Source organism: Platalea leucorodia (genome assembly GCF_965183815.1).
Source record: "Platalea leucorodia genome assembly, chromosome: 17".
NCBI lineage: Eukaryota > Metazoa > Chordata > Aves > Pelecaniformes > Threskiornithidae > Platalea > Platalea leucorodia.
In genome coordinates, this window is record NC_138839.1 from 9,430,350 (window position 1) to 9,456,824 (window position 26,475).

At 54.3% G+C, this 26,475-nt stretch overlaps 1 protein-coding gene across 3 annotated transcripts in view; it reads left to right on the forward strand.

Moving 5' to 3' along the window:
* EPHB2 (EPH receptor B2) overlaps positions 1-26,475 on the forward strand; it is a gene marked incomplete at its 5' end in the record, with an annotated part of 131,468 nt that overhangs the window by 34,636 nt on the left and 70,357 nt on the right. For 2 of the 3 annotated variants that reach the window (XM_082328833.1, XM_082328834.1), the window contains 2 exons: positions 3,646-3,710; positions 7,785-8,469. In XM_082328833.1, coding sequence (XP_082184959.1) covers positions 3,646-3,710; positions 7,785-8,469 — 750 coding nt within the window. Of the gene's footprint in view, positions 1-3,645; positions 3,711-7,784; positions 8,470-26,475 lie in introns of those variants that run through there. The other variant, XM_082328835.1, reaches the window with a different exon arrangement.

Here is a 26,475-nt window from a genome sequence, read left to right on the forward strand (position 1 = left end):
AGGAGCTCTGGTTGCTGCTACTTTCTCCCGGTGTAGATCCTTGCAGACCACAATCAATCATCTTGCAAACTCCTCTTTGATGAGCTTCTGCAGTCCCCCTGCAGCAATAAAAAACCATCCTGCTGAAGGAGGAATAGACCCCAGGGGAACCTCCGCCTCTCTTGCACGGCTGAGGTGGGTGGTAAGGCCTTGTCTTGCTTTCTTAAACCTTCCTGGTTTATTGGTTGCTCGTTCGGACTCCGTGCCAGCACTTTCAGAATGGGATGTCAGAGCAGGGCTCGGCTGCATCTTCATGAGGCCTTCCTCCCACCGCAGTCTGCCCTCTTGCTGTGGAGATCTGAGCAGGTCTGAGCCTGGGAGAGAGGCAGAGAGAAGTCCCTGCAGATGAGGGATATGTTGGACATCACTCCTGATTTTGTTTGCTGGAGAAATGAATTAATGCACTTCTTTTGTCTGGAAATAAGACACTTCTCAGGGATGAGACAGTGGTCTTCCCTGGAGGACCACGTGGTCTCCTCGACCTCAGGTAGAGGGTGAGGGGTGCTCCTGGCCACCTGGGCAAGACACCTCTGGGGCAGGCTGTAATTTGGGCAATAAGGTATTTTGAAGTCAGCCATCAATGGATGATGGAGCAAAGCCACCACCACCATTGAAACCCATCCTGGCTTCGCATCCCCTTTTGCAGTCAGTGCGGCTAACCAGGTTCACTGTGACTCATGCGGACCAGTTATTCACAATTTTCTGTAATTCAGGCAACTACTGCCAAGTGTTGACATGCCAACCCATCTCCAAATGCCCTTCAGACAGGGCAGCAGTTTGGTAGAAAAGCTGTGCAAAAAGGGGAGCATTGGGATGTTACAGCTGTGTGCAATGGGGACCACGGTCTTGGGGTCCACCCTACACAAAGACGGTTGAGAAACAAGAGTCTCAAAGAAAGGAACCCATTTTAGGGTGGAAGAATAAGGAAGCTCAGCTAATTCAGTTATCGTGGAGGTGATTCATTTGCCACCCTTAAGCACCACGAGAGGGAAAGAGGTTTAGGATAGCAGAGTCTTTGTGCAAGTAAAAGGGAATCTGATAGCTGGCAGCCGAGCACTGTAAATTCAGACTAAAATTAATGGAAGATTTTTTTTATGAGGAGATAATTGACCATTGGAAAAACCTGCTTAAAACCTGCAAATTTCTACTCCTCCTTGTCTCGTGTCAAAACAGCCTGTCCTTGGGCCAGCTGGGGTGGAGGTGTAGTTCCAAGGAGAGGCGCAGTTCTTCAGCCGAGGAGAAGGGGCAGCGGCGAGGGCCGTGGGCCGCGCGCTCCCCAGTAACGCACCGAGCACAACGTTGCCTTTGCGCTGAGTTTTCATTAAATAAAAGGCTTTTAAAAATGCAAAATGCTTCAAAATGTTCTTTTTATTTGGGGAATTGTTTCTACCGTTTAAGAGTGTATCTTCGTTTACATTATAGTCACTGCTATTAATATACTTACTATGCACCACTGTCATTGATAGTTAAGATAAAGTAACAAATTTAAGGTTTTTTTTTAAAGTAATGCAGCTTCTAGCTAGCACTGGGTGAAAAATGTTGTTTTTCTTTCAGATCAAAGTGCCACTGGTGTTTTAATGAAAAAGCCAGATCCTCTGATAAAATAAACACTATTATTGAACTATGTAAACAAATATTCAGTTTAAAAAGAAATTTCATAAATCTGAATGACAACATTTCAGGACTAGCTGTTTTCCAGAACTCTTCCTAGTGGGAAAATTTGAAAAGAACTAATTTTGCTTTTTACTCTTGGAATAAAACCAAATTTTGAAATCCTGGTTTCCTGTGAACTGGAAACCGCTGGCTCTAACCAGGAGTAACGAACAACCCACAGTCTGAAAATGATTTGCTGCCAGAAGTAGGTGCAAGGAGCGTATTTGCGCCGAGGCACTTTTTGGCTTGCCGACGGGAAAAGGGGAGTTCACGTGCGCTGCTGGGAGGCTGAAGAGCGGTCATTTCTGCATCCAGGCTTGTCTCTGAGATGATGGGTCTGCTCGAGGCTGAGCTTTTCTTCCTTCATTTTTGTTCAGCGTAGTGGAAGTGGAGAAGGTGGAGATGCTTTGGGGGATTCGGGGCAGGACGCTTGGTGAGGAGCAGCAACAGGACGCAGTTACAGCCAGTAACTGGCCATCCCTGTTGTGGCCATGGGAACTGGCACCATCGGTTGGGTTATAGGATGGTGGCTGGAGATCTCAATTGCGTCGGGGTTCTCCTGGTTGAGTGCTCTCAGTGCTGACGCGGAGCGGGTGTACATCTTGTGCATAAGGTGCTTTTTCTTGAGAGCTGCAGAGCCCTAAAACTGGCCTCTTTCCCTGCCGGTCCTGCAGTAACTGGGAGGGCAGGGAAAGTGAAGCTGCAAGCTGGATTTTGGGTTTGTGTCTCGTGTGTGCGTGCGATGGATGCTTTCCAGCATCCCTGCAAATGTGGTTGGCGTCCTGAGTGCGTGTGCTGGGATCAGGGGCAGATGCACATTCTCTCTGCGGTGCGGAGGCACGTAATTTCTTCTGTGGGCATCACCGTGGTCTTGGCCATGGAATCACTGTGTGCTGGCCTGCACAGTCTGTCCCACAAGCATCATGCTTTTCCCGTGTGCAGCCTTGGTGTGTGGAAGCCTTTGGGGATGATTTCTAAACCCCATTTCCTAAATGCTTGAATATTGTCCTGTTTTTTCAAAACATCAGCACTGGGCAAGGTGCAGAAAAGTCCTCGTGTTGCAACAGAGGGTGCGACAGCAGGCCTGGAGGAAGGACAAATAGTCAGACTGTGGAAACCACTCGTGGAAGTATCTGTCCAATGTGTTTCTGATGGGGCGGCCGGCCTATTCCCATGCTGGATGGGGAACACCTACACACATTAGCCCAAGGATTGGGGACCATAACCTGAGCATCCCTTCTCATGCCATTCGTGTGGGGTGGTTAGGCCAACCCGTAACTATTTGGGGTGGAAAAAGACTTCAGTGCTGGACGCGTAATGAGCTGTAGAAAGGACAAGGAGACTTCACTGCCGCATGGCTTAGGGAGACTTTCCCTGCTCTGTGCTGGTCGGCGGTAGCATCACCTGACCTACTTCAGCCCAAATCGCCTGGAAAACCAGATTTAATGTTGGTTTAATTTTTTAGTACTTTTAAGCCCTAAAAGTGCTGTTCCTTTCCCTGTGCTACCGCATCTCCAAGGATTCTGCCTACCATGCAAAAGGCTGAGAAAAAAATATCCCGCTTTTGCAAAAGAAACTGGAAGGTGATGGAGGAAACCAACTCAGGCTGGGCTCCTTGTCTGCAGCAGCAGAGCTGCTCTGGGGCCATGGTACCCTGATCCTGGATTTTGAGGAGGAAAGTCCAGCTGGGCTGGTGGGTGGAAGAGCACATCCCCCCGTGCATTGCAGGAGACAAGGGGGCCAGGTAGCAATAGGCAATGGATGAGGAAGCAAATCTGGTGGAGAGACCGATGCCAGGCTCCTTCCCGGCTGAGAGCTGGCCAGAGGGCTCAGCGCAGGCTGGGCTTGATGGCTGCAGTCCTGGGCTGGCTCCTCTCTACTTCTTTCCCCTTCGCCAGCCTCAGGCCATTCACCGGACGGCCACTGACTCCTTGTTTCACCTTCTTCCTGCAGAGACGCTGATGGACTCCACAACGGCAACGGCAGAGCTGGGCTGGACGGTGCATCCTCCCTCGGGGGTGAGTTATCCTGTCGCTTTATGGGGGCCAGAGCCCGGTCTGGGGTCTCCTGCTGCATGTGGACGTAGGTGGGATGGCTCAACAAAAGTCATCCACTGAAGCAGAGTGCCTTGGCCACGTGAAAAGGTCTAGTGGGAAGAGCACAAGAGAGGATGACAGTTGAGGTTTCCAGTAGTTTTCTAGGAGGTGACACTTCCAAAAACTACCCTGGTGCTGGGGGAGTGTAATCCTTACCCTACAGCATCAGGCCAACATGATGTTGGAGGAATCATACTATCCGTAAAGCTGGCCTGCAGCCAGTTAAAAATCATGGAGAAGGAGAAATGAAATGCCAAGGCCACCGTTGTCTGTCCCCAGTAGCTCACTTGTTATCCCCTTGCCTGTCACTTGTAGCAGAAAAGGATGAGGGCATTGGCCTGTGAGGTTGCACCCACAGTAGCCATTTGATTGAGCCCTGAAATGACCGTCCAGCATCCCTGGCATCTCATGGAGGGACATTTGCTGGCTCAGCAGCAACTGTCCCTCAGCTTTACTGGTGCCAAGAGTCCCCTGAGCCACATCCCAAAACCACCCAGAACAGGCTCCTTTAAAGAAGAGCTTAGACAAGGCAGTGCATCTCTGCACCCTTCTGCTCACGACACAAAACCGGAGCGGCCCCAGCCACCTCCATGTCCCACAGGGTTTGCATGGGGCATCGAGGTGCTTCAGAGCATCTCGCCTTGCTCTGGCTGTGGTGGCCGGCAGCAGCGTGGAGCCCCAGTGCCCGATACCCCTGACCTGCTTCCTTGGGCTCAAGTGGCCCAATCCAGCCTGGCCAAAGCCTGGAGATGCTTCCCATCCCCATGTGCGGAGGTGGTAGCTCAGGCTCCATCCACCCTCTGTGGGGGCTGGATGAAGACATTTCTGTGGACCTCACCCCGGGGCTGACAGCAAGCCCCCTCCCCGAGCTGACTTGGCAGAAGAAAAGAAACAGCCAAGAAAAGCCTCCGTCGGGGAGATTAAACCCAGCTCCTGAGTAGCCTGGCTGCCCAACTGCGCTGGGGCGCGGGTGCTCACGGCACCGGTCCCCCATCACCATGATAAAGCCCCACGCCCGCCCGCGAGCCTGGCTGCCCCGCCAGCGCCGGCCTGGCCGCCGAAGGGGGATGATGGGTGCACAATAGGTGGGACCAAAGGTCAAGTCTTTTTCTCTCCTTGCCCAGCCTTTCTTGTTTGCGGTGTTTCCATATGTAAAGCATGCCTTGCTCCCGGCTCCCCAGCCCTGCGGTAATGAGGCCTGGGCCTGCTGGAAGCCGTCTCCCCGTATTATTGTGCTGCCGCCTTCTTTTGAGCTCCCGGCATGTTAATTAGAGAGCAAGGAGAAAGGGAGAGGCTTCTAACTAAGCATCGAGGAAGCGCAGGGGCTGGTGCATGGGGGTGACTTTCTCTCCCAGCTGAGAAAAGGGAGCTCGGGAGCCCCCCGCTCGCTGCTGCAGGGATGCGGGAGGATGCTGGGGGTCCTGAGCAGGCAGCCTGGTCCCCGGGGTGCTCCCAGGTTCCCTGTCCCCAGCGGGATGGAGATGCCCGTCTGGAAAGTCTGGTGCAGCCCTGGTGTTGCTGGTGGGAATCGCCTCCCATCCCCACCTCTGGGCAGGTCCCTGGGGGGATGGGGCACGCGTCGTGCCCTGCACTCTGCATGTCACGGGTGCTGATGCTGCGGTGCCTTCATGGCTTCTCCCAGTGCGGCCTCGTGCCCACTGCCAGGACAAGGCAGGGCATCTTACCCATGGGTGGCTTGGCTTCGGCAAGGTTGGGTGCAGCCAGCATCACCTGGAAGACAAAAGCTGCTGGGTGCTTCTCCTGTTTATTGTCTCTTTGGTGATTATTAATGAGCTGAAAGCCCAAACAGTTGCTTTTTTCCTGGCTGTGGAGCTCCTGTGCCACTCGTAGGTGTCCCCATGCCCTGCCTCCACCGTCCGCTGTTCACCCCCCGCGTGCTGCTCCTGCCTGGCCAGGCCGAGCTCTTCAGGCTCGTGTCCTGAGCCCTCCCTGGGGGCTGTGCAGGTGTGCGTGGGGACGGGGCAGGTACTGGGCACGCCTGGGTCTTGGTGGCTGACACGCCAGAGTGGGTGTCAGGAGTGGTCCAGGCGAGGGAGAGCGACAGCAGCGGCAGGGCAAGGAAAGGAATTGCTTCCCTGTGCCTTGTCCTTGATTCCTTCACCCCCCTCCCAACCGGTGCCCTACAAAACGGGGAGATCCTGCAATTTTCCACTACCACACCAAATTTATTTCTGGAAAATAAAGCAAATGCTCCCCTTGCGTTTCGCGAGGATGCTCTCCTCCTCCCCCAACAACGGCAGCAGATTTGCAGCCACTGCCAATCAGAAGTGGTTGGAGCTGTTTGGGGATCTTCCCTGACAGCCTTCTGTTGGGCTGTTAGCCTTGATGTGCGAGGAGCAATCTGTCTCCCATCTTGTGAGCCTCCCCCTGCAGTCCTGGATGCCCTTGTGAGGCCGTTTGCAGGCCGAGGGGCTGGAGGTGCTCTGCTCCTGCAGGGTTTTCCCTGCGGGGCTCGGTCCCGGCACTGGTGCTGAATCTGGGCTGGAAGCGCTGGCTGTGCTGCCGCTGTGCCCTGGGTGTCACGATCCCGCATCCAGGGCAGGGCTGTGCTCGGGGTTTTACGTCCGTGGGAAACAGCTCGGCTTCCACATGAGCAGGTTTATGAACAAGTTCATGAGAAGCCGTTCCAGCTGGCTGGGACTGTGTCACACGCTAGCTGGACCCTGGTCCCTACTGCCAGCATCACGAGGGTGCTGCGAGTGGGGAGGGCGCAGCGTGGGGAGATGCTCTGCCCCCTGGCAAGGTCTGGGCTGCGGGAGATGCTCTGGTGAGCCAAGTGAAAGGTTCTCCTCCCACAAAGACCCTTTCCCATCTTCGCACAACGCAGAGGAGTGGTCGCCGGTTGCAGGCTGCAGCTCTGCCCTTGCCTGGTGTATCAGCTGCCCTGAAGTCTCCCCATCCTACAAAGGATGGAGACAACAATGAGCACTGAATGATTTGGAAGAAAACAGCCTGGGGAAAGGGCAGGGAGCTGGACAGGGCCAGGAGATGTCACAGCAGCCCTGAGCTCTGTGAAGACTCCTCTGGAGCTGGCAGAGTCAGCTGGTAGTCAGCTGGGGGGAGCTCGGCTGAGCTTCCCATGGGGAAATATGTCAGCTCTGAGCTGTCTTGACAGGAAGGATGTTACTGTCATGCCATGGCTCGTAGGACATCCCATAGGTCCAGTTTAGGAGAGCTGGGGCTGGGTCCTATGCACACCAAAGCATGTAGGCCCTTGAAGGGGCAGGGATGAGGGCTACCAGCGGGATCTAGCCCAGCATCTCCCTTTCTGGGTCCGCAGCAGGGTCAGCCAGGCTCCCATAAACCCGGCCTCCTGCCCCTGGGGAGAGGCTGCTGGCTACTGGCCCGTCGTGCAGCCGGCCGCCCGCACCGGTGCTCGGGCTGCAGCCGGCGGGGAGGTTTTATGGCTGCGTTATGCACTCCTGAGAAAGCGGGTCCCGTCTGCCACGTCTGTAACCATAGCGGCACCGGTGGGAACACATCTGCTAAAGGCATCGTGTTACTTTGCTGGGAGGCTCTGCCGTACAGTACAGCCCACGGGCGAGAGCCCCTGCTAAAGACATTACTGCCGGCAGAGGCGGTGCATGGCCCCACTGTGCCCTGCCACCTGGCAGAGATGCTTTACCATAAATCCAGGCATGCAGCACGGTGCTGCTGGCAGCGAGACGGCCCCAAGCTCTGCTGAGGGCTTGGGCCACCTTGTCCCCATGGCGTGGAGCCTGCCTGGCGTGCAGTGCGGGTCAAATCCTGCTGGAACAGGACGGACGCGCGTAGGTACGGGGTGCTTGCAGGGTGGTGCTGGTGCTGTACCGGAGCGAGGTGCTGGGCACTGATGGGACTGCCTGCGGGTGGGGTGGGCACGGTGTGGTGTAGCTGGTGCTGGCCCTCTTGGCACACGGGGGGCTGCGAAGAGGCGAGGCGGGTGGGGAACATCAGTTTGGGGCAGCCCCTTGACTCTCTGTGTCCTCTCCGCAGTGGGAAGAGGTGAGCGGGTACGACGAGAACATGAACACGATTCGCACCTACCAGGTGTGCAACGTCTTTGAATCCAGCCAAAACAACTGGCTCCGGACCAAGTACATCCGGAGGCGAGGAGCACACCGCATCCACGTGGAGATGAAGTTTTCTGTCCGGGACTGCAGCAGCATCCCTAATGTCCCAGGCTCCTGTAAGGAGACTTTTAACCTCTACTATTTTGAGTCGGACTTTGACTCGGCCACCAAGACTTTTCCTAACTGGATGGAGAATCCTTGGATGAAGGTGGACACGATTGCTGCCGATGAGAGCTTCTCGCAGGTGGACTTAGGTGGACGGGTGATGAAGATTAACACCGAGGTGCGCAGTTTTGGGCCTGTCTCCAAGAATGGTTTCTACCTGGCCTTCCAGGACTACGGAGGCTGCATGTCCTTGATTGCCGTCCGTGTCTTCTACCGCAAGTGTCCCCGTGTGATCCAGAACGGGGCTGTCTTCCAAGAAACCCTCTCAGGAGCGGAGAGCACCTCGCTGGTGGCAGCCCGGGGGACGTGCATCACCAACGCAGAGGAGGTGGACGTGCCGATCAAGCTGTACTGCAACGGGGACGGCGAGTGGCTGGTGCCCATCGGCCGCTGCATGTGCCGGGCAGGCTATGAGTCAGTGGAAAACGGGACCGTCTGCAGAGGTAACCGCTTGCCTTCGGCCTCGCTCTGTGTACTTGCCTTGCTGCCAGTGGGCTGTGCCGATGGTGGCAGTCGGGATTTGCAGCTGGGATCTGCATGAGCTGCCTGGGAGCGACCTCCTTCGGCAGGGGTGGGAGAGGAGCACGCGGGGACATGGGAGAGGAGCATGCGTGTGGACACTGGCTCCTTTCCCAGCTCCTCGATGCCTGCCCCGGGCTCATCCATCCATTACAGAGGCTCTGCATTACCTCTGGGTCCTCAGAGCCACTGGATCCAGGGGTGCTGGCCTGTGCTGGTTCCCTCCGTGCTCTCCAGGTCTTGGAGGGACACATGGGTAGCTATGGTGCGTGCCACCGATCTGCAATCACCTCCCAAAATAATGGGGCTGTTTTCACTTTGGTTTGGACCTTGTGCCTTGGCGTGGGCTGAAATGCTTCTAGGCTGAGGGGAGTGGGAGTGCAGGCACCCAAAGATGATGTGGTGGGAGGGAGCAAGTTGTCTGCAGCATTTTCCTGGTGAGGTGCAAATGGCCCAGGGTGGGACATGGTTACGGGCTGTTCAGGGCCAGGCTCACCTCTCCAGCCTGGGCACCTCTGAGCCTGGCCCCCAAGCTCCCAGAGGTCTCCTGCCCTGTAGATGTTCTCCTGCCCTGTGGATGTTCAATGCAGACTCTGGGAGCACCTGCTCAGCTCAGCTAAGCACGATGGAGCCAGTGTAGTCCTGGGCAAGGGAGAGGCTCTGCACTACCCTCCCTGAAAGCACCGTGCCCAAACCCATCTCCGTGCTCCTCTGCAGTCACACGTGGGCTTGGGGATGGTAGGAGCTGCTGGGCTTGTCAAGAGAGAGGTGGGGACCTGAGAGCTGCATGTTTAATGGGCACCTGTGGCTGCATGCACAGAGCAAACCGTGACGTTTGGCAAATGGACTCTTCTCCCCTGCGTCCCCACTGAACATCAAAATCCCCTAAGGCTTTCGATAGCCTTGGCACACTCTGAGAAGAGCTGGAGCTTCTCTGAGATCAATTATAGACATGTCGGTGGGCATTGAAGAGTGCGAGGAAGGAGCTGTGTTTCCTCTTTTCTTGTTGCGGGAAAGGGTGGCCGGGTAGCACCGAGCGAGCATGGGGAAGGTGCTGGTGAGTGGGGAGACGGAGACACTGGAGAGGGGGACGGACAGTCTCTGGCCATGCTTGGTTGGGACTGCAGGTCGGATAGTCCCCTTGGAGAGGGCACCGCATCTTCTGCTGGTGGCTGGGCTGCTCACACATCAAGCATCCTGATGTGCTGGGGGTGTTACTTAATATCCATGCTTTGAGCTACTCCTCACCGAGCCACTGAACATCTCTTCCCACTGAGCTCGGGGTGATCAAGTGTCCTCCAGCTGTAGCAGGGACGGTGCTGGGGATGGGGACACCAAAGAAGTACTGGTGCAACGCAGTATGGAAAGGGAGCCTGGCTAATCCCAGCCTCGAAGGGAAGACGGGTGTTTTATGACACCCAAGTGAAGCATTTGTAGCAATACCAGAAAGTCAAAATGATTCATGTCAGCTTTTCCATCTCAGCCTTTTTTTTTTGTTCGCCTGAGCAGACCCAGCCCTGCACAGTGCTTTGCTCTGATGCAGCTACAGTTTCTCAGGGCTCCCTGGTCCCGCTGCCAGCCCAGCCAAGGGTCGGTCCCTTCGCATGCTGCAGGGCTCCCACAACCTCCTTACGCAGAGCCCTGTCCTGCAGCCTGGCCCGGCGGGGCTGGGAGGGGCGGCTGAGCAAGCAGGAGCCGGGGGCCAAGGTGGAGGGAGCGAGCAGGAGGGAGAGACCGAGTCTCCTCTTTGTCTGCGCAGCAGCAGGATTTTGGGAGGTCCGGTACCTCAGCAGCTGTTTCTCCAGCCGGTGCTGGCGTGCGCCCGGCCCTGCGCTCCCCACCGTCATTAATCACGCGGTGGCCGGCAGCCTGCCGTCTCCGTGGGGCAGCTGGCTCTGGGCTGCCTTCCCCTTCCCCTTCTCCTTCCCCTTTCCTTTCCCCTCTCCTTCCCCTTCCCCTTCCCCTTCCCCTTCCCCTTCCCCTTCCCATGTGGGGCTGCATGATCGGGCTGGATGGGACCCCAGGGCTGTGCCAGACTGGGACACATCCTCCATTTTCCCCCAGCAGCCCCCAGAGAAGAAGTGTGGGGAGCAGGAGGAGAGCCAGCCATGGAGTTGGCAGGACAGCTGTAGCATCCCCATCCTCTCCCAGCACCCCCAGTGAGCCCCACAGAGGACTGGGGAAGGGGCTGGTCACCCTGGCTCGGTCGGGCAGAGAAAGGGCTCTCCTCCCCAGCTCAGCTCAGGAAGGACCTGCGGGCTGCAGTGCTGCATCCCTGCCCACCTCCTGTCGTGTCCTTGCCCCAGGTCCCTGCAGAGGCAGCGTACAAGCCGCCCAAACTGGGGGACTCACTTGTACATGTGGCCGGCAGGTTTTCTCGTGTTTTGAGGGGTGGGAGGGAATCTGGGCCCCTTTCCAAAAGTAAAACAAAAGCAAATCTGAGCTGGCTTTCAGGGTGAAGTGCTCTCACACGGCTCGGTCGCCCAAACGGGACGTGGCAGGGAGTGTGGGGGACATGGCTCACTGGTCCTGCCCCGCCAAGGGCTCCCAGTGGAAAAGGGCATCCCGAGCAATGGACGGCCCCTCGGTGCAGCTGCAAGGTGCTAGAAGGAGTTGCTCATTTTCTCCGCTGGGCTTTTCATCTGGCTAGTACAGCGCAAGCCTGCTCACGGCAGTGTACACAAGGGATATTTATGGAGGAAGTTCATGCATCTAACAGCTTAAGCTCTTCTAAGCTTGCAGCCCCAGCACAAAAGGATTTGGGGGCAGTTAACAATTCTGTGTGGTTAAGAGATTTTCATTTTGCTGGGCCTTGCTCGCCAATCCCGCAGGGCCCTGTGAGGGGCTGGCTGCCCGCTCCTCTTCGCTCCGCTCCTCCGCTCGCTCCCCGGCTCCTTTCCGCCGCGCTGGCGAGGGGCTCCGTGCGCGCGCCTCCCCGCACCGCCTCCCCCATCCCGGTACGCCCAGCCCCGTCCTCCCCGCTTCACCTTCTCCTGCTCCCTGCCTGCGTCTTTTTTCTCCATCTCCCTGTTCTTTGTCTGCTGCCTCCCCCCTTCTCCCCCGCCTGTCCCTCCCATGCAGCATATTAAGCGCATTTCTCTCTCTGCCTCCCTTATTCATTGGCTCCCCTCTGCAACGGCAGAGGCAGAGCTATTGTGCTGCCTGCTCTCTCTGTTTGGACTGGACAGTAGACGAATGCTGCCTGCAAGGGTCTCTGCCCGCTCAGGGATGGCAGCTGCTGGCTGCTGGTCCAAGCTATTGAACCCTGCGCCCATCTCCGGCTCCTCTCCGGCTTTGGAGGACATCTGCCCATGTGTCTGATTACTGCATTTGCAACAGGCAGCCTCTTCTTTGTTGCACTCATACAGCGCCGAGCGCAGGGAGTCCTGGTCTTGCCATGGTAACAAGGGGTGGTTTTGCCCTGCAGAAGCTGGTGGTGACACTCTCTTGCTATCAGAGACATGTAGCGTCATCCCTTGGGGTCACAGGCGTTTCTGAGGAGGAGAGGAGCTGGTGATGTGCCGGGAGGAGGAGAAACCTGGTCACCTAGGTGGTCTGTAGAAGATCCAGGCTGCCACCTGTCTTCTCCAGCTCAAGGTGGAGCCAGGCCACCCCTGTGGGGAGCCTGTGGGCTTAACAGTGTGTCCCCTTTGGAGCCTGCACTGCTTTTCTCCTGCTCCTTCCCTGGGGGGCAGAGCCAGGAGGGAGGATGTGGGGGTCCTGACCCAGCTCCTGCACCCAGCCTGGTGCCGGTCCCGTCCAGCCCTGCCAACACCACAGCCCGGTTCCACCACCCACCCAGCTGGATACTCCCAGGTCAGCTCCAGCACTGACTCAGCCCAATTCCAGCTCTAAAGGGAGAAGGGGTTATTGCTGTAGTGGGCTGGTCGATGGGGTGTCCCAGTCTGGGGCTGCGTAGGGCTGGCTGGTAGGCTTTGGTAGGGCTGTGCCCTTGCAGACGCGTGTCCTACAGGTGGGCTCTGTGGTGGGCTTCCCTGCCTATGCTTACATGCTCTTTTGAGGTCCAACACAGCAGATCTGCCACCACCCCACCATGTGCTGGGGATGCGGGTGCAGAGGCAGTGATGTGCACGTACACGTGTCGAGGACCCAGAGCTATTCCTCCATCGCAGAGGTGTGGGAGGCAGTCGGGGTCTGTCCCAGTTGTACTGTGCTCGGGTTTTGGAGAGAGGCAAGCATGTGCTAAGGGCTTGGAGGGGCGAGCAGCTTTCTGATGTGCTGGAGAAGGGTATGTCCTAGCTGTTATACAGTCACGTCCCATAAGTACGTGATGTTTTAAAGATAAGAGGCTATTTATGGCTCCAAGCCTGTTTCGGGCCTGGGCCTCCACTGATAATGTTGGACTCAGCCAATAAATTGTAAGGCCCTAGGGGTAATTAAGTTCTTACAGGAAGCATTCCGAGTTGAGCTGGAGCAGATACAGCCAATCGTGATGTAAATGCTTCCAGAGATGGAGAATTGCCCGTTAAATGCTTCCAGCAGTTGCTCCTGCCTTCTTACCCATGGCTGCGCCTGGCACTTGGACCTTGGTGAACTTTGTCCATCACCACACCTCTGCTTTCCCTGTGCCTGTTTAAGAGTAATCCTTGGCCCCTGGTCCTCTGGTAAGGTTTTCAGCCAGTTTTTTTGGCTCTTCCCGGCCCTTGGCACTGCTTTAGCCTTTCTGTTGGCAGATCCACCGTCCCACATACAGGATGCTTGTAGTGATCAGCTGAGTGCCAGAGGGGATGCTGAGATTTCCCTCTTCCTATAGCCCCCCTTTGCTTTAACTATTTTGGCAATGGCATTTCTCTGGGTGCTTTTGAAGGACCCTTGTCCTTCCTGGTGGGACTGGGAGCAGATAACCGCTGGGGCCTGCATCCTTGTCCCCGGAGGTGTGACTTGACATGGGTTTGTACTGAAATGCACATTCCTTGCTTGTGCCCAGCTCACCGAGGCATCTGGATTGCTGTGTGTCAGGAACCCATCACCTCCAGTATTTACCACACTACAACTTTCATGTCAGCAGCTAACTTTATTGGGAATGCTTTGGGCTTTCTCCTGGGTCATTGATAAAAATGTTAAATAGCCCAGAGGCACGAACTAAATTTGTTGGCTCTAGTAGAAACAGGCCTGCTCTCCGCGCATTCCCTGCTTAGATCTCAGACCATAGCAGTATCAGCTCGCCAAGTTTTAATGCATTGAACATGTCCCACAGTGTCGGTGGACCCTCTAATTTCTGAATCAAAATATCATGTGTTACCAAGGGAAATGCTCTGCAGAAGTTTGGGTGCATTGCATTAACGCCGTTACCTCTCCCAGCCAGTCTTGTAATTGCATCAAAAAACCATATGAGGCTAATTTGCTAATCTGTTTTCCATAAATGTACGTAGGTTGGCACTACTATTACTGCCTTCCTTTAATCCCTCACTGACCGAATCCTGTAGCTGGCACATCCTTATTTGACTGGTACTGATGTTGCAGTGGCCGTCCTAAAATAGCCAAGACTGCCTCATTTAACAAATAGCTTTTTCCTACATTTCTGAAACATCTTACTACTTCACGGCATGTGGAAAGTGAACATTAGCTGTCCACTGGTTCATCAGCCATCTCTTTAAAAACTCGTAGGTAGATGCTATCCTGACATACTGATTTAACAATGTTTAACTTTAGTAGCTGCTATTTAACATCTTGAGTTACTGCTGGAATGGAAAGTATTTCACCATCATCCTATAAGATGATTACATCACCTGGCTTCTTCCCAAGTACAAAACAGGAATTTGTCTGCCTTTTCTACAGGGTTGTTGACAATTTGAATGCTCCCAACCGGCCGTGCCTCGCTGTCATTGTGGATGCTGCTCTTTGGGCTTCTCCCTCTCCTCCCTCTCCATCTGGGAAGCAAGAATGCAGTGTCTTTCTTTCCATTGCTTTAATTCTTCTCCCTCCTGCTTCTTGCTGACCTCTCCATGTTGTGAATCCAATTAGGGCTGTGGTGGGGATTGCAGCTGCTCGGTGTTACCCACTCCAAGCCTTCTCAGTGCACCCTGGAGCCGGAGGAGGTGCCAGCTTGTCCTCTGCATGTTGCTGGGTGGTGTTTGGGCTTCTGAAGGTTGGAGTAGGACCAGGGGGAGCCTAGCAGAGCAAGGGGCTGTCAGATGGGGATGGGTTGAGGCATTTGTTTTCTGGCGGTCCGAAGCCCCAAGAGATGCCGACCTCGCAAGGAGGTGTCACAGGGGGTCCAGGAATGGGGCAAGATATCTGCTGCTGAAGGAGGGAAATGGATGAGTCCCCTCAGAATAGGAAATGCTGCTTCTGAGGGACTAGACCTTCGTGGCCAAACGGAGGCAAAGGAAGTGAGAACTGCTTTCTCATTTTGGTTTCAAGACAAGGGATGGGCTAAGTCCTTCCACACAAGTCTTTTCTCTCTAGAGAAAGGGAGGAGATGAGGTTTTCCAGGTCGTGAGTGTGGTTTTTGAACAGCAGGACTGTTGCAGAGCACTCCCAGCCTTGTTGTGAAGGTGTAAGAAAGACCCCAGCAGGCTGCAGAAGACAACCTGAGAGCAACCCGCTGGAAGCTTGGAGGGGAACAGCATATCCTCATTTATTGGTATGAGCAGGTCATGAGTCCCTTGGGTTGGAGGAAGGGATGGAGATCTCAGGTCCAGCAAAACCCATTGGGAGTTTCCTGAGGGAAATGATGGCCATCCCCAGGATTTCTCAGGGAGACATGGTGGTGTTTTGCATTGCCACTATCTGCCATAGCTGGTGCTTCCCAGTCCCTTTGCATGAGCCCTTTCTTCTCTCTGCTGAAGGTCCCACAGAGCTGCAGGGAAGGTCTCTGCTCCCCTTCCCGCTTTGGCACAGTTGCTCCCCGCCAGGCGTTTTGTTGTGCTGGGATCAGCGAGAAGATGGGAGGAGGTGGGTGAGAGCAGAGCCGGAGAGTCTGCACCGGAGAAAGAGCGCTGTCCCCTCTGCCCCTCCACGTGTGCTGACTGTGCCCTGGGTGCAGGGACAGGAGCCCCGTTGTAACACGGGTGCTTTCATGGAGCTGACATCTGTACTGATAAGAAAATCCCCCCTGACTTATTTTTGCAGGTGAAGCAGCATTTTGGATCAAATACCACATTCCTGGTCTTGCTCCGCCCGTGTGAGGGGGGAATAGCAGCCCTGGCAGCATCCCGTGCCGACACCGGCAGGAGAGCAGCATTTATTCCTGCTTTTCCTCTCTCTCCTTCATAGGCCTCCCTGTTTTGGTTTTTTTTTTCTTTTTTCTTTTTTTTTTTCTGAGAAAAGTGGTAAACATTAATAGGAACTGGAATTAATAGCTGGGATCCAGGCCCAGCCTTCCAGGATTTTAAGTCATTATTGCCATAAAATGAAGGGAACGTGTTTTTTACCATTAGTTTTTCCTTTGAATCAAAGTGCTCAGAGATCTGGGAGGCAAGGAGGGTTTTTCCCTGAATTCATCAGAGTGCTGAATCTTTATGGGGCAAGAGGAGAATATTCTTCATCGTATGTAACTTGAGGAAAACTGGAGAAAATGCTGCTTTTGAGGATTTTTTTTTTCATTTGAGATTTTTCTGTGTGTCGGGCCAAAGCCAAGAGATTATTTTGAACATTTAATTTTAGGAAATACCCTCAGACATTCTCTGCGCTGATTTAAAGTTACTCCGATGTCAGATGATCACTCGTAAGAGCACAGTTATTTCATTTTAGCAATACAAGGTAAAATTCGTACAGAAAATTTAATCTAGAAGCCATGATTAGCTTAATTAGCTCCAGGGAAACTCTTTATTGTTCCCCATATGCCTTAGAAACATAGTATATCACTGGAAAGTGTACATAAAAGTCCCCATAAAGGTTAGGAAATGGAATCAAAGTGTTCATAGCTCACACGATGGCTGTGTTTACATAGCCCAAACTTCAAACGACGTTAAATTAGGTTTGGCCAAGCAAAATACACAACATTTTCACATTTTGAAGGAGACTTTAAGTTAGGTGACACTGATCCGCGATACCCGGTCCTTGCGTGGGTGGGTGTTCTAACTGCAACACCATAAGGAACGAGTTGCAGGAAGGATGCGGAGCAAAACCGGGCAGAAGTGCGGTGAGCACCCTCTGGTGAGTCTGAGGCATCCTCTTGTTGCCTTTATTTTCTGGCATTTGGGGAGTGGTGTCTAAGGAAAGAAAATTAAAAAAAAAAAAACGAACCCAAAAAATGTTGCTATGTATTAAAAAGAGAAGAGATGTGAAAGAAGGGGCGCAGCCCAGCAGGCTGTGGGACGTGGCCAGCAGCTGGTTTAAGGAAGGGCTGCAGAGTGTTCCTGGGCTTTGGGTGGGCTGTGGGCACACTGGAAACACATTTACAAGCAGAAGAGGCTCTGAACCAGCATCCTTGCCTTCCTCCCTACCAGCGAGCTTCAGCAGGAGTCTCCTTCCGAGTGAGCGGCAGCCCCATGCCTGCCTGGCTTGGATGTCTTTGCTGGAGTCCAGCATCTGCCCAAGAAGTGGGGAAACTGGTTGTAGTACATGAGAAACTAGTAATTTGCAGAATGGCAGGTCTTACAGGCTGGCAAATGGGGAACAAGGTGTAGTGTGAGCAGGAAGCTGTAAGCCACTGGATCTTGGAAAGCACCCTGTTAAGGGGAGACAGAAAAAAGTCCTCCTGAGACCCGGAGCTACCAACTCAGTGCATTGCTCCTCCCACATCCTTTTCTTTGAGAGGCAGCTGAAAGGGAGGCTGTGCGAACACAATGTGTTCTGCAGGTAGGTGACTCCTGTGGAGCCTTTCCAGGTCTCTGAAGCAAGGTCTTCAAAGACAAGAGAGCTCTTCTTCACTTCGGCGGGTTAAAATGACACCTGCCAAGGTGTTGGCATCTTCATGGAGTCCTTGGAGGTAAACTGGGGATATTGGCTTTGCTCTTTGTGTCAGAAACTAGAGAGACCCTTGCAAAAACCTCTCTCATGGTTTCAGTTGGCCAACGGGGCTCTTGATACTTGAGTGTACGATGCTGTGCTCAAACATATCCCAAGCGCTTGGGCTGGCTCACCCCTCCGCGGTGGGCTGTGGGTACCGCAGTGATGCCGCAACAGCAGCCGGGGAGGTGACGGGCATGGCCACGAGGTGAGGGTCCCGTTGGAGGTCCACAGGTTTGCTGGGTGATGGCTTGAAATAACTCCTATGGCTAATGGGGCAAATTCAAAATGCATTTTGAGGGAATATCTGGTTCTTCAGTATTTGGGTGCTGACAATTTTCAAGGACGACAAGCTCCTACTTGCAAAGTCTTTTTGCACTTTTAGACTATTGTCACATTCAGAGCTCATGGAGACCCTGTGTTCAAGAAGACAATTTTTAAGTCTGAAACCAAAGCTAGCAATTTCCTTTCAAAACATTATGATCCCAGGAGTACCACGGTTGTTACACCTGCAGCGGTGACAGGAGACAGGAGCAGAGTGAACAATGAACGGGCACGTGATAAAGGCTTTATTCCTTTCAAACTATCAAAATGCCCAAACCCTCAAGATTAGTAAGAATTAAAGTGCAGCCTGAAGTGGAGCCCATAAAGTAGAGTAACGCGGATGCTTTGCTCCAAATGGCATTTCTCCCAGCCTGGATGGCTTTTCAAAAGATCGTAGTGACTTCTGAAGCGCCTGTAGTAACAGATAATATTTGTCAAGCAGCACACACCATTAAATGCATGATATCTGCCTTTTTATGGCATCGGCTCTCCAGGAGGCTTTCTGCAGAGACGCGGGAAGGGTCTGTGCAGCATCAGGGGCATGTTTGCTCTCAGACATCAGCGGGTGGTTTCCATCACGCCAGTCCACCTTTCTCCCCGCCTTTCAGGAGAGCCCTTCTTGAGCACGGTGTCGGCATCCTCCCGGGCTGTGCAGCGCAGAGGGATGCGGGCTGGTGCCCCATGCAGCGGCCCAAAGCGCCAACACACATGGAGCATCAAGGGACAGACGGGATGCGGGACATTGCTGGGCATCAGACCCTTAGCCAGGGGTTTCTAAGGTGCGATCTCTCTTGAGGCATTTCAGTGGAAACGAACTGTTTTTTCATGAGCCTTCCTCTGCCCCTTTCCCTCCTCCCCTTTTTATAGAATCATAGAATCGTTAAGGTTGGAAAAGACCCTTAAGATCATCAAGTCCAACCGTTAACCTATCACTGCCAAGCCCAGCACTAAACCATGTCCTTGAGCACCATGTCTACCCGGCTTTTAAATACCTCCAGGGATGGAGACTCAACCACTTCCCTGGGCAGCCTGTGCCAATGCTTGACCACCCTTTCGGGGAAGAAGTTTTTCCTAATATCCAACCTAAACCTGCCCTGGCGCAGCTTGAGGCCGTTCCCTCTCGTCCCATCGCTTGTTCCTGGGGAGCAGAGACCGACCCCCCCGGCTCCAGCCTCCTTTCAGGCCGTTGCAGAGAGCGATGAGGGCTCCCCTCAGCCTCCTCTTCTCCAGGCTAAACAACCCCAGCTCCCTCAGCCACTCCTCATAAGACTTGTGCTCCAGACCCTTCACCAACTTCATTGCCCTCCTCTGGCCACGCTCCAGCACCTCGATGTCCTTCTTGTAGTGAGGGGCCCAGAACTGAACACAGTACTCGAGGTGTGGCCTCACCAGTCGAGGTGCGGCCTCACCAGTTAAGTTTTCCTACCCCTCCAGTCTCATATGCTGGTAACAATTCTCCAGATGTCTGTATTGCTGTAACAATGATCAAAAGCATTATTTTGGCAGCTAACTTCCCCATTCATCCCCACCTGAGTGGCTCAGGACCCTACAGCACCGTCTTTGGCTTGCAGGGAGCCGTGAGGAGGAGGAGGCGCTGCCTTGGGCTGCCCAGGCAGCAGATGCTGGAGCTGCTCTCTCATGCCAGCCATCACCCAGAGGATTCCCGTAGCTGAAGGCATGAAGCTTAGGAGGGTTTACAGCAGTGGAAATGCTACTACTGCAGGCCGTTCCTTGCAAAACGGCGAGCAAAATTAATTCTGAGCCTTTCCGTGTATACGCACAGCCCTCGTTAATAAAAGAGAAAGACTAAAAACGGGGAAAACAAGATTAGGAGAAACATTCGGGGAATGACTCACACCCAGAGAAGCTTCTTGTTCGCTTTACCTGCTGTGCACCCCAATGATGGATTAAAAATTGCCCATGTTTGCCATTGCATTGCTACTAAGAGCCCACAGCGCGCTTCCTGGCGCGTGGTGCCTCGCCAGCCTTCCTCTCGTTTGGAGGAGGCGAGTGATGCTGTAATTTTCAGTCACCTTCACAAGTACAGTGGTTATGCCGTTACCGTCACCTGCGTCAGCTGGGACATTGATCCAGGCAATAATGTTGGTGTTTTACTCTCAATTTACACCCTGGGAGTGGACCTGTGGCACTGACTGAGGAATAAGAGCTGGGGTAGCTGTTGTAGGGAAAATGATCGCCAGGCTTTCTCAAGCTCAGTCTTCCAGCTGCGGCTGTGCAAATCCTAGCAAAAGGTCTGCGGCGCTGGAAATGGCAGAGCGCACCGGTTCGCCCCCGGTTACTGCTTATGCTGGTAGTTCTGCTTTCTGAAGAGGATTAAGGAGCCAGAAGAGGAACTTTATCGTGCCCACTGCTTACTCGCATTGCCACCATGAGTACGGTTAATTTGCAAATAGAGTGACAAATCTAAGCGTGTGTATCTTCAGGATACCCTATAATTAGAACTGGTCTTTTTTTTGCTTCTGGAAAGGTTTTTGCTGTCTGGCTCAGATGGAAGCGATCCCAGTTTGTTTTTGTTTCTCTTGAATTAGAGCGCGGCTGCTCTTTCCAGGATTTCCCAGGCAAAAATATGCACATGGGGACCTGCCCAGTGGGCACGGTGGTTCCTCTAGGACACGTCCAGCCCAATGCACGTGCACACGCAGCCTGTGCATGCTTGACATCGTTAATGATTTTGGGTGCATTTGGCTCTCTGCACCTCTGCGGGGGCTGTGGCGGGGATTTGCCCGTGTGCATGGGCTGATTTTCTGGCGCTTCCAGCTGTAAGGCAGATAGCGCGCGGAGTCTGGGAAGAGGGGTTACGCATGGGAAAGCAGCAAAAGCCTAACGTGTAAAGCTGAGCAGAGAGTTCAGGCTGGAGGCAAGTGAGGTTTTGCTGCTCAGTCCTGCCTAAAGAAGAGAGGCTAGCGCGACACGTTTCTCTGGCAGCAGGAGTCCTCTCTCCAGACTGGTGCCTGACACCAGCGCTGCCTTGGCTGCTGCCATGAGGATGGGTCGGAAAGGCCTTGGTGGAAACCAGGAGAAGGTTCCTGATCCGGGGGTGGGGTAGCAGGACCTGTGGGACCACCGCTGCCGCGCCAGCCCAACCGTGTTGCGTATGTTTGGGGGGGGCCCCCCGAGATGGGGTTTCCATGGAAACCAGAGCCATGATTTGCTGCACGCTGATGTGCTGGAAGGCCAAAAGCAAGCGCGGGTGGGAGGAAGGAAGCAGCGTGTGGTGGGCAGTACGCCCTCCCTGGGGGACCTTCATCCCTGAGCGCAGAGGAGAGGAGGGAGGGAGGACATTTCGGTACCCTGAGCTTGCTTATCGTCGCCCTGCAGCTCAGAGTGTGGCTGGGAGCCAGGGCCAGCCCTGGGGGGGGTCTGGGGGGGCAGCATCCATACATGTGGGTGTCCAGCACGGCCTGTGCTCCTGCTGTGGCAAGGTCTGCTTAACCCAACATGAGCTTGCAAGGACGCAGCATCATGGCGGAGCTCCACACCAGCCCAGGTAGCTCGCTAACGAGCAGGATTAATTAATTAGCCCAGGAAGAGCTGCAGCAACAGCGCTCTTGACGTTTGGTCTGTAGCCTCTGCCTGTGTGCATCACCTCTGTGTGCATTGCAGTTTCCCGGGCGAGGCACCGCGGGGTGCGGGTGCCACTGCAGGAGGGTGACGAGGGCAGATCAGGACAGGGGTGAGACACCAGCCGGGGTGGAGGTGACACCCCTGGACAGAGACATGTGCAGCTGGGTCAAGCAGGAGGGTGGGACGCCTTCAGACAGCTGCTGGGTCCGGACACAGGCACATCTGGCTCAGGTCTGGTGCAAAGCGCGAGGCTTGCAGGGCTCCCAGGTATTTTGTCCTGCTTTGAGCTGACTTGCTGGATGCTCCTTGGAGCGCGGGTGTGCACATCTCTCGTGCCCTGCGGGTGCGTGGCAGTGCCCTGGCACCGGTGCATCTGCGCCCTTGGGCTGGCATGCCCCCGTCCCCGCTGCCGCACTCCGCCGTCGAACCTGCGGGCCAGGTTGCGGCTGCAGCAGCGATGAGTGCTGGAGCTGCTAGCAGACTGGAAATGTCTTTTGTCAAAGCTTGAGATGCCTCCAACCTCCTTTAATTAAAGACAATTACTGCTTTCAGCCCCTCTTCACAGCTCAGCTGGGTTGTTTGCAAACACACAGCTGCGGGAGTCTTTGTGCCCCTCTCCGAGTCCCGCTTCCCTGGAGACACACAGAGGTTTCTTTATTATCAGCATTACGGCTAGCGAGCAGCTGAGGAGGAGGAGGGGGTGTACCGGCCTCCCGGGGCGTCTTGAGGTGCAGCGCTGGCTCCGCAGGGCAGCCTGGAGCAACCCTGCCTGCTTGCGTCCAGCCTTTCCTGCGAAACCTTCTGCGCGGTGAAGCAACGCCCGGTGCCGCGCTGCTCGGGGAGAGAGGCTTTTGCTAGTGGCGTGAAGGGAAAGGAAGGGGAGTGAATGGTAATGGAGGCATTTGGGCTGCAGAGGAGGCGGCTCTGGCCCTGGCTGCAGAGACAGGGCTGAGCAGACAGGGGCTGCGAGCTCTGAATGTGTCCTTTTAAAGAACACTCTGCTGAGCTAGCCGTGACTTTGCATGCTTGTGTAAAGAGGCTGCTTCGCCTCGCTGCAGGAGCTGCACCGGGCAGGCCAAATTTGTGCTTTCTCAACCGAACCGTGCTCAGAAAAAAAATCTGAAACATCCTGTAACCAATAACCCCCTTTCTGTGCTTGAATAACTCGGAGGCAGCCAAATGGAGCTTAACCAAACTTTCCAAAACAGTCAGGGCTGGCGCGAGAACAAGCAGCATCCACTGCAGCCCTCTGGGATGCTCTTTCCAAAAATACGAGCCCCAGCGCAGCAGCAGCGCATGAAGCTGTCTCATAGCCCTGGCTCTCGTATGGATCCAGCCTGACTCTGCAGCGCCGTGTCCAACCCCAGATGCTGCAGCCAAGGCCGTGGCTTCTCCGTTTTCAGGTGCTAATGGTCTCCTCGGGGAGGAGTCAGGGCAGGAGAGGCTAGCAGGCAGGCCACCGCCTGCCTTGGAAGCGTTTGGTTGTTAAATCTATCGCGGGGGCCTGAATGGTAAGTGCTCAGCCTTCAGGCTCAGGGGAGCCGAGATCCTTTTTGAGCTACTAACAGCCTGACACTGCTCTGTCTTCTCAAATTCATTTTGCAGCTCTGATTCCCTGGCGAGCACTAATCACTGGGCTGAGCATGAAGGGAAACATACCCCTCAAATGGGAAGCCCAGAAGCTCTTTCCCCTTAAACAGCCTCTCTATGGACATCTTTGATCTGTTTTGGGGCGGTTTCTTATTCCACAGGAGGCTCTTGGAGGCCAGCAGAAGAGCTGGAGCAGCCTCCTAGAACAGGTTTAAATGCACGCGCGGGGGCCGTGCTGTGGATTTAGGACAGGCGGCAGATGGGCAGGGTCGGACACCCCTTGCAAGGGCAAAGACCAGGGCTTCAGAGACCCTGTTGCTGCAGTGTTCATGTCTGTGGGGTGCTGGGTACACAGTCCATGGTCCTTAGTGCAACATCATGGGGTGCTGGGGCTGTGGGGACACAGTCCACGGTCCTTAGTGCGACATTGTGCTGCAGGTCCTGCTGCTCTCATGGGAGACCATGACTGTCCTTAGACTGGGGCACTCTGCTCAGCAGAGCAAGGTGCCTTCGTTTGGCAGCTCCTCCAGCTTCTGTTCCAGGTGTTGGCATTGTTACTGTGGCTCACCAAAAGGTATGTATTTGGGGCTGGAGTGTGCTTTAGAAGTGGACATCCTCCAGGTTATGTCCCCTGGGAAACTGTTGGCTGCAGCTCTTGGTAGCTGGAGGTCCCATGGATGCTGACCAGTTGGTCCGGGCAGACCCAGAAACACATCCAGGAGGTGTCCAGGAGCGAGTTTCCCACATGTTGAGCACGACTGCGTGCGCGATGGAAAAAAATGACCTTTCCAGAAACACCTTGTTGTTTATTGGTTTGCAGATGTCTGTACTGGCTAGATAGCAGGAGACATAAGAGTGGATAGAGTGCTGATTCCTCCTGTCTTCTGGCATGCTGTTCATATTTTTGGTGCCCACGGTGCAGCAAGTTATGCAATTTAATTATGCACTGTGTTAAAAGATATGTCCTTGCATACTGTAAGAAATTGCAAGCAATCTATTCCCATTCATGTCTCCTATATTCCTGATGGCTTTATATACCTCCCTGAGTGGTCTCTTTTTAAATGGAAGGTCCTGAGTTGATTGACTCTCCATATGGAAGCTGCTCTGTCCCCCTAATCATTTTTATCATCTGCCTCATGACCTTGTCTAAGGGTGACCACCACTGCAAACACTGTTCAAAACGTGGCTCCGTGCAATGGCTTAATAACATTCCTGTTTTGCACGGGGTTCCTTTCTTAATAATTCCGTATATTTTCTCATTTTTTTTGATGATAGATGAGCTTTGAACTGATGTTTTCAGAGAATTATCTCTAGTGCTGCCGAGATCTCCTCCCTGCATGTTAATAGCTAATTTAGTGCCCATCATTGTGTTTGTATAATTAGGGCTCTTTTCCCCCAAGTGCATTAGTTTCCTTTTGTCACCACTGAATTTCATTTGCCGTGTTATTGCCCAGTCACTCAGCACCCTGAGATCTTGCTGGCACTCTTTGCGAGTGGCTTTAGCTCTGGTAAACCTGGCTAAGTTGGGGACGTCGGGAGGCTACGCTGTGTCACTCGTCACCCCCTGCTCCGGCCTGCGCAGGGTGGCTCCTCGTTCTGGCACCAGGATGATCGGCATCCTCAGCATCTGCATGAATACGTGCGTTCGCAGGGATGTTATTCATGCGTTATGCAGCGGCTGGTCACCCTTGGTGGGCCTGAACTCTGGATGCCACTGGGGAATGCGTCACATTGCCAGGATTTTCTGTCTGCATGGTGTTTTTTTGGACATGTAGAGCTCTGTTCCAGATGTCACTGCAGTTTCTTCAACCGCTCTTAGGCTAGCAGAGCCGCTTTCTCTCTTGTCTCAGGAGGCTCTTTCCCGGTGTCAGAGGAGGATTGCAGCACATGCTGTGCAGAACGGTGGAGGGATGCAGCTTTGACGAGCTGGGCTGCTCCGCCCTTGGCTGGAGCTTGGCACAAGGAGATTTCAGCGAGGTGGAGGGAACCCAGTGAAGAAGAACCCGAGAAGGGATCTAAGCACAGCTACAGCTCTATGTGGGGCAATTTAAAGAGAATGGAGCCAAGCCCCCATCAGTGGTGCCAGATCGTACAGGAAGGGACAGCAGCCACCAGCTGCAGCCTGAGAAGCTCAAGATGGGCTTTGGAAAAGCTGAGACCGTTCCCGAGAGATGTCGAGCATCACCGTCCTCAGGGATTTCCAAGGTTTGGCTACACGCAGCCGCAGCTGCCCTGATTTACAGCTGGACTCAGTCGTTGGACTGGGCTGGACTCACCCTTCTATGAGCTGGAGACTGGCCTGGAGACCCCAGAGGTCTCTTCCCACCGGCACTGCTGAGATGCCATGAAAAATCATGTGCCAGGACTGTGGAGCCAGCTTGACCCGAGCACCACCTCTGCACTGGAGATGGACAGAGAAACCTTGGCTCGGTGCTGAAGCCAGCTTGGGGTCTAAATAGGTTCCTCAGGTGGTAGCATGGCAGGGGGGACAGGAGCCACCACCATGGGTCAGCAGCACTCAGAGCCAGACCTGCTGTAACTGCATCTAGCAGGGAGTGGCAAATCTCTTCTGAGGGAACCTGTGAAACCATGAGCAGCCAGTGAGGAGGTCTGCGAAGTCCTGCTACGCCGCATCTTATACGGAGAAGTTAAATGCAAGATTTGATTGTCCTGTAGACTGAGGTCAGAAAAATGCCTCCACGTGAGAAGACCTCCCTGCTTTCCACGGTTCAAGAGGGATGTGAAAAGTAAACCTGGAGGGTGCTGCAGAGAAACACAAACATGGTCCCAAGAGCCACGGAAAATGCCCTTCCACGAGGGACTGAAAGAGCTCAATAGCTTCTTAAAAAGAAGATTAAGAGGTGAGATGATTACCAAGAGGAAACACCAGCCTCTAAAGGGCTTTTTAATCTGGCAAAGAAAGGGATAACAAGAACCGGTAGGGTTAAGCTGAAGCTAGACAAATTAAAAAAATTAGGCATGTGTTTCTGAGTGAGTAACCACTAGAGCAAGCTAATGAGAAAAGAGGGACTTCACGTTCTGGAGTATGTAAAACAAGATGGTTCGTTGCTGGGCGCTGGGCTTTAGCTGAGGACCAGCCATCAGGTTCATCAAAGGGCACCTGGATGAAGCACGGGACCCTGGGGTCCAGAGCACCCAAATCTGTGCAAGGCTGTGGAGGGACCAGCCAGCCCAGGGGGCTGAGGAGGCCCAGCCATGCCTGTGAGAGCGGTGGACGGTGTCAGCTCGGCAGCGGGACCCCGGTCCCCGCAGGCAGCACCCATCGAGGGGACCGTCGTGCAGGTGTTGCCAACAGCCCTTCCCGTGCCTCCCATCCCTTGCCAGCATTGCGGGCATTGGATGCCAGACCTGCAGCCACTGGGCTGCCCAGCTGGAGATACCGGTAGAGAAGGAGGGAGGTGTTCAAAGGGGTGTGAAACTCGTGCAATGGCTGAGTGCAGCAGCTTGGCTGGCAGGTTCTTCCCTCCGGTGTCAGCAGCGGAGAGACTCCTCTT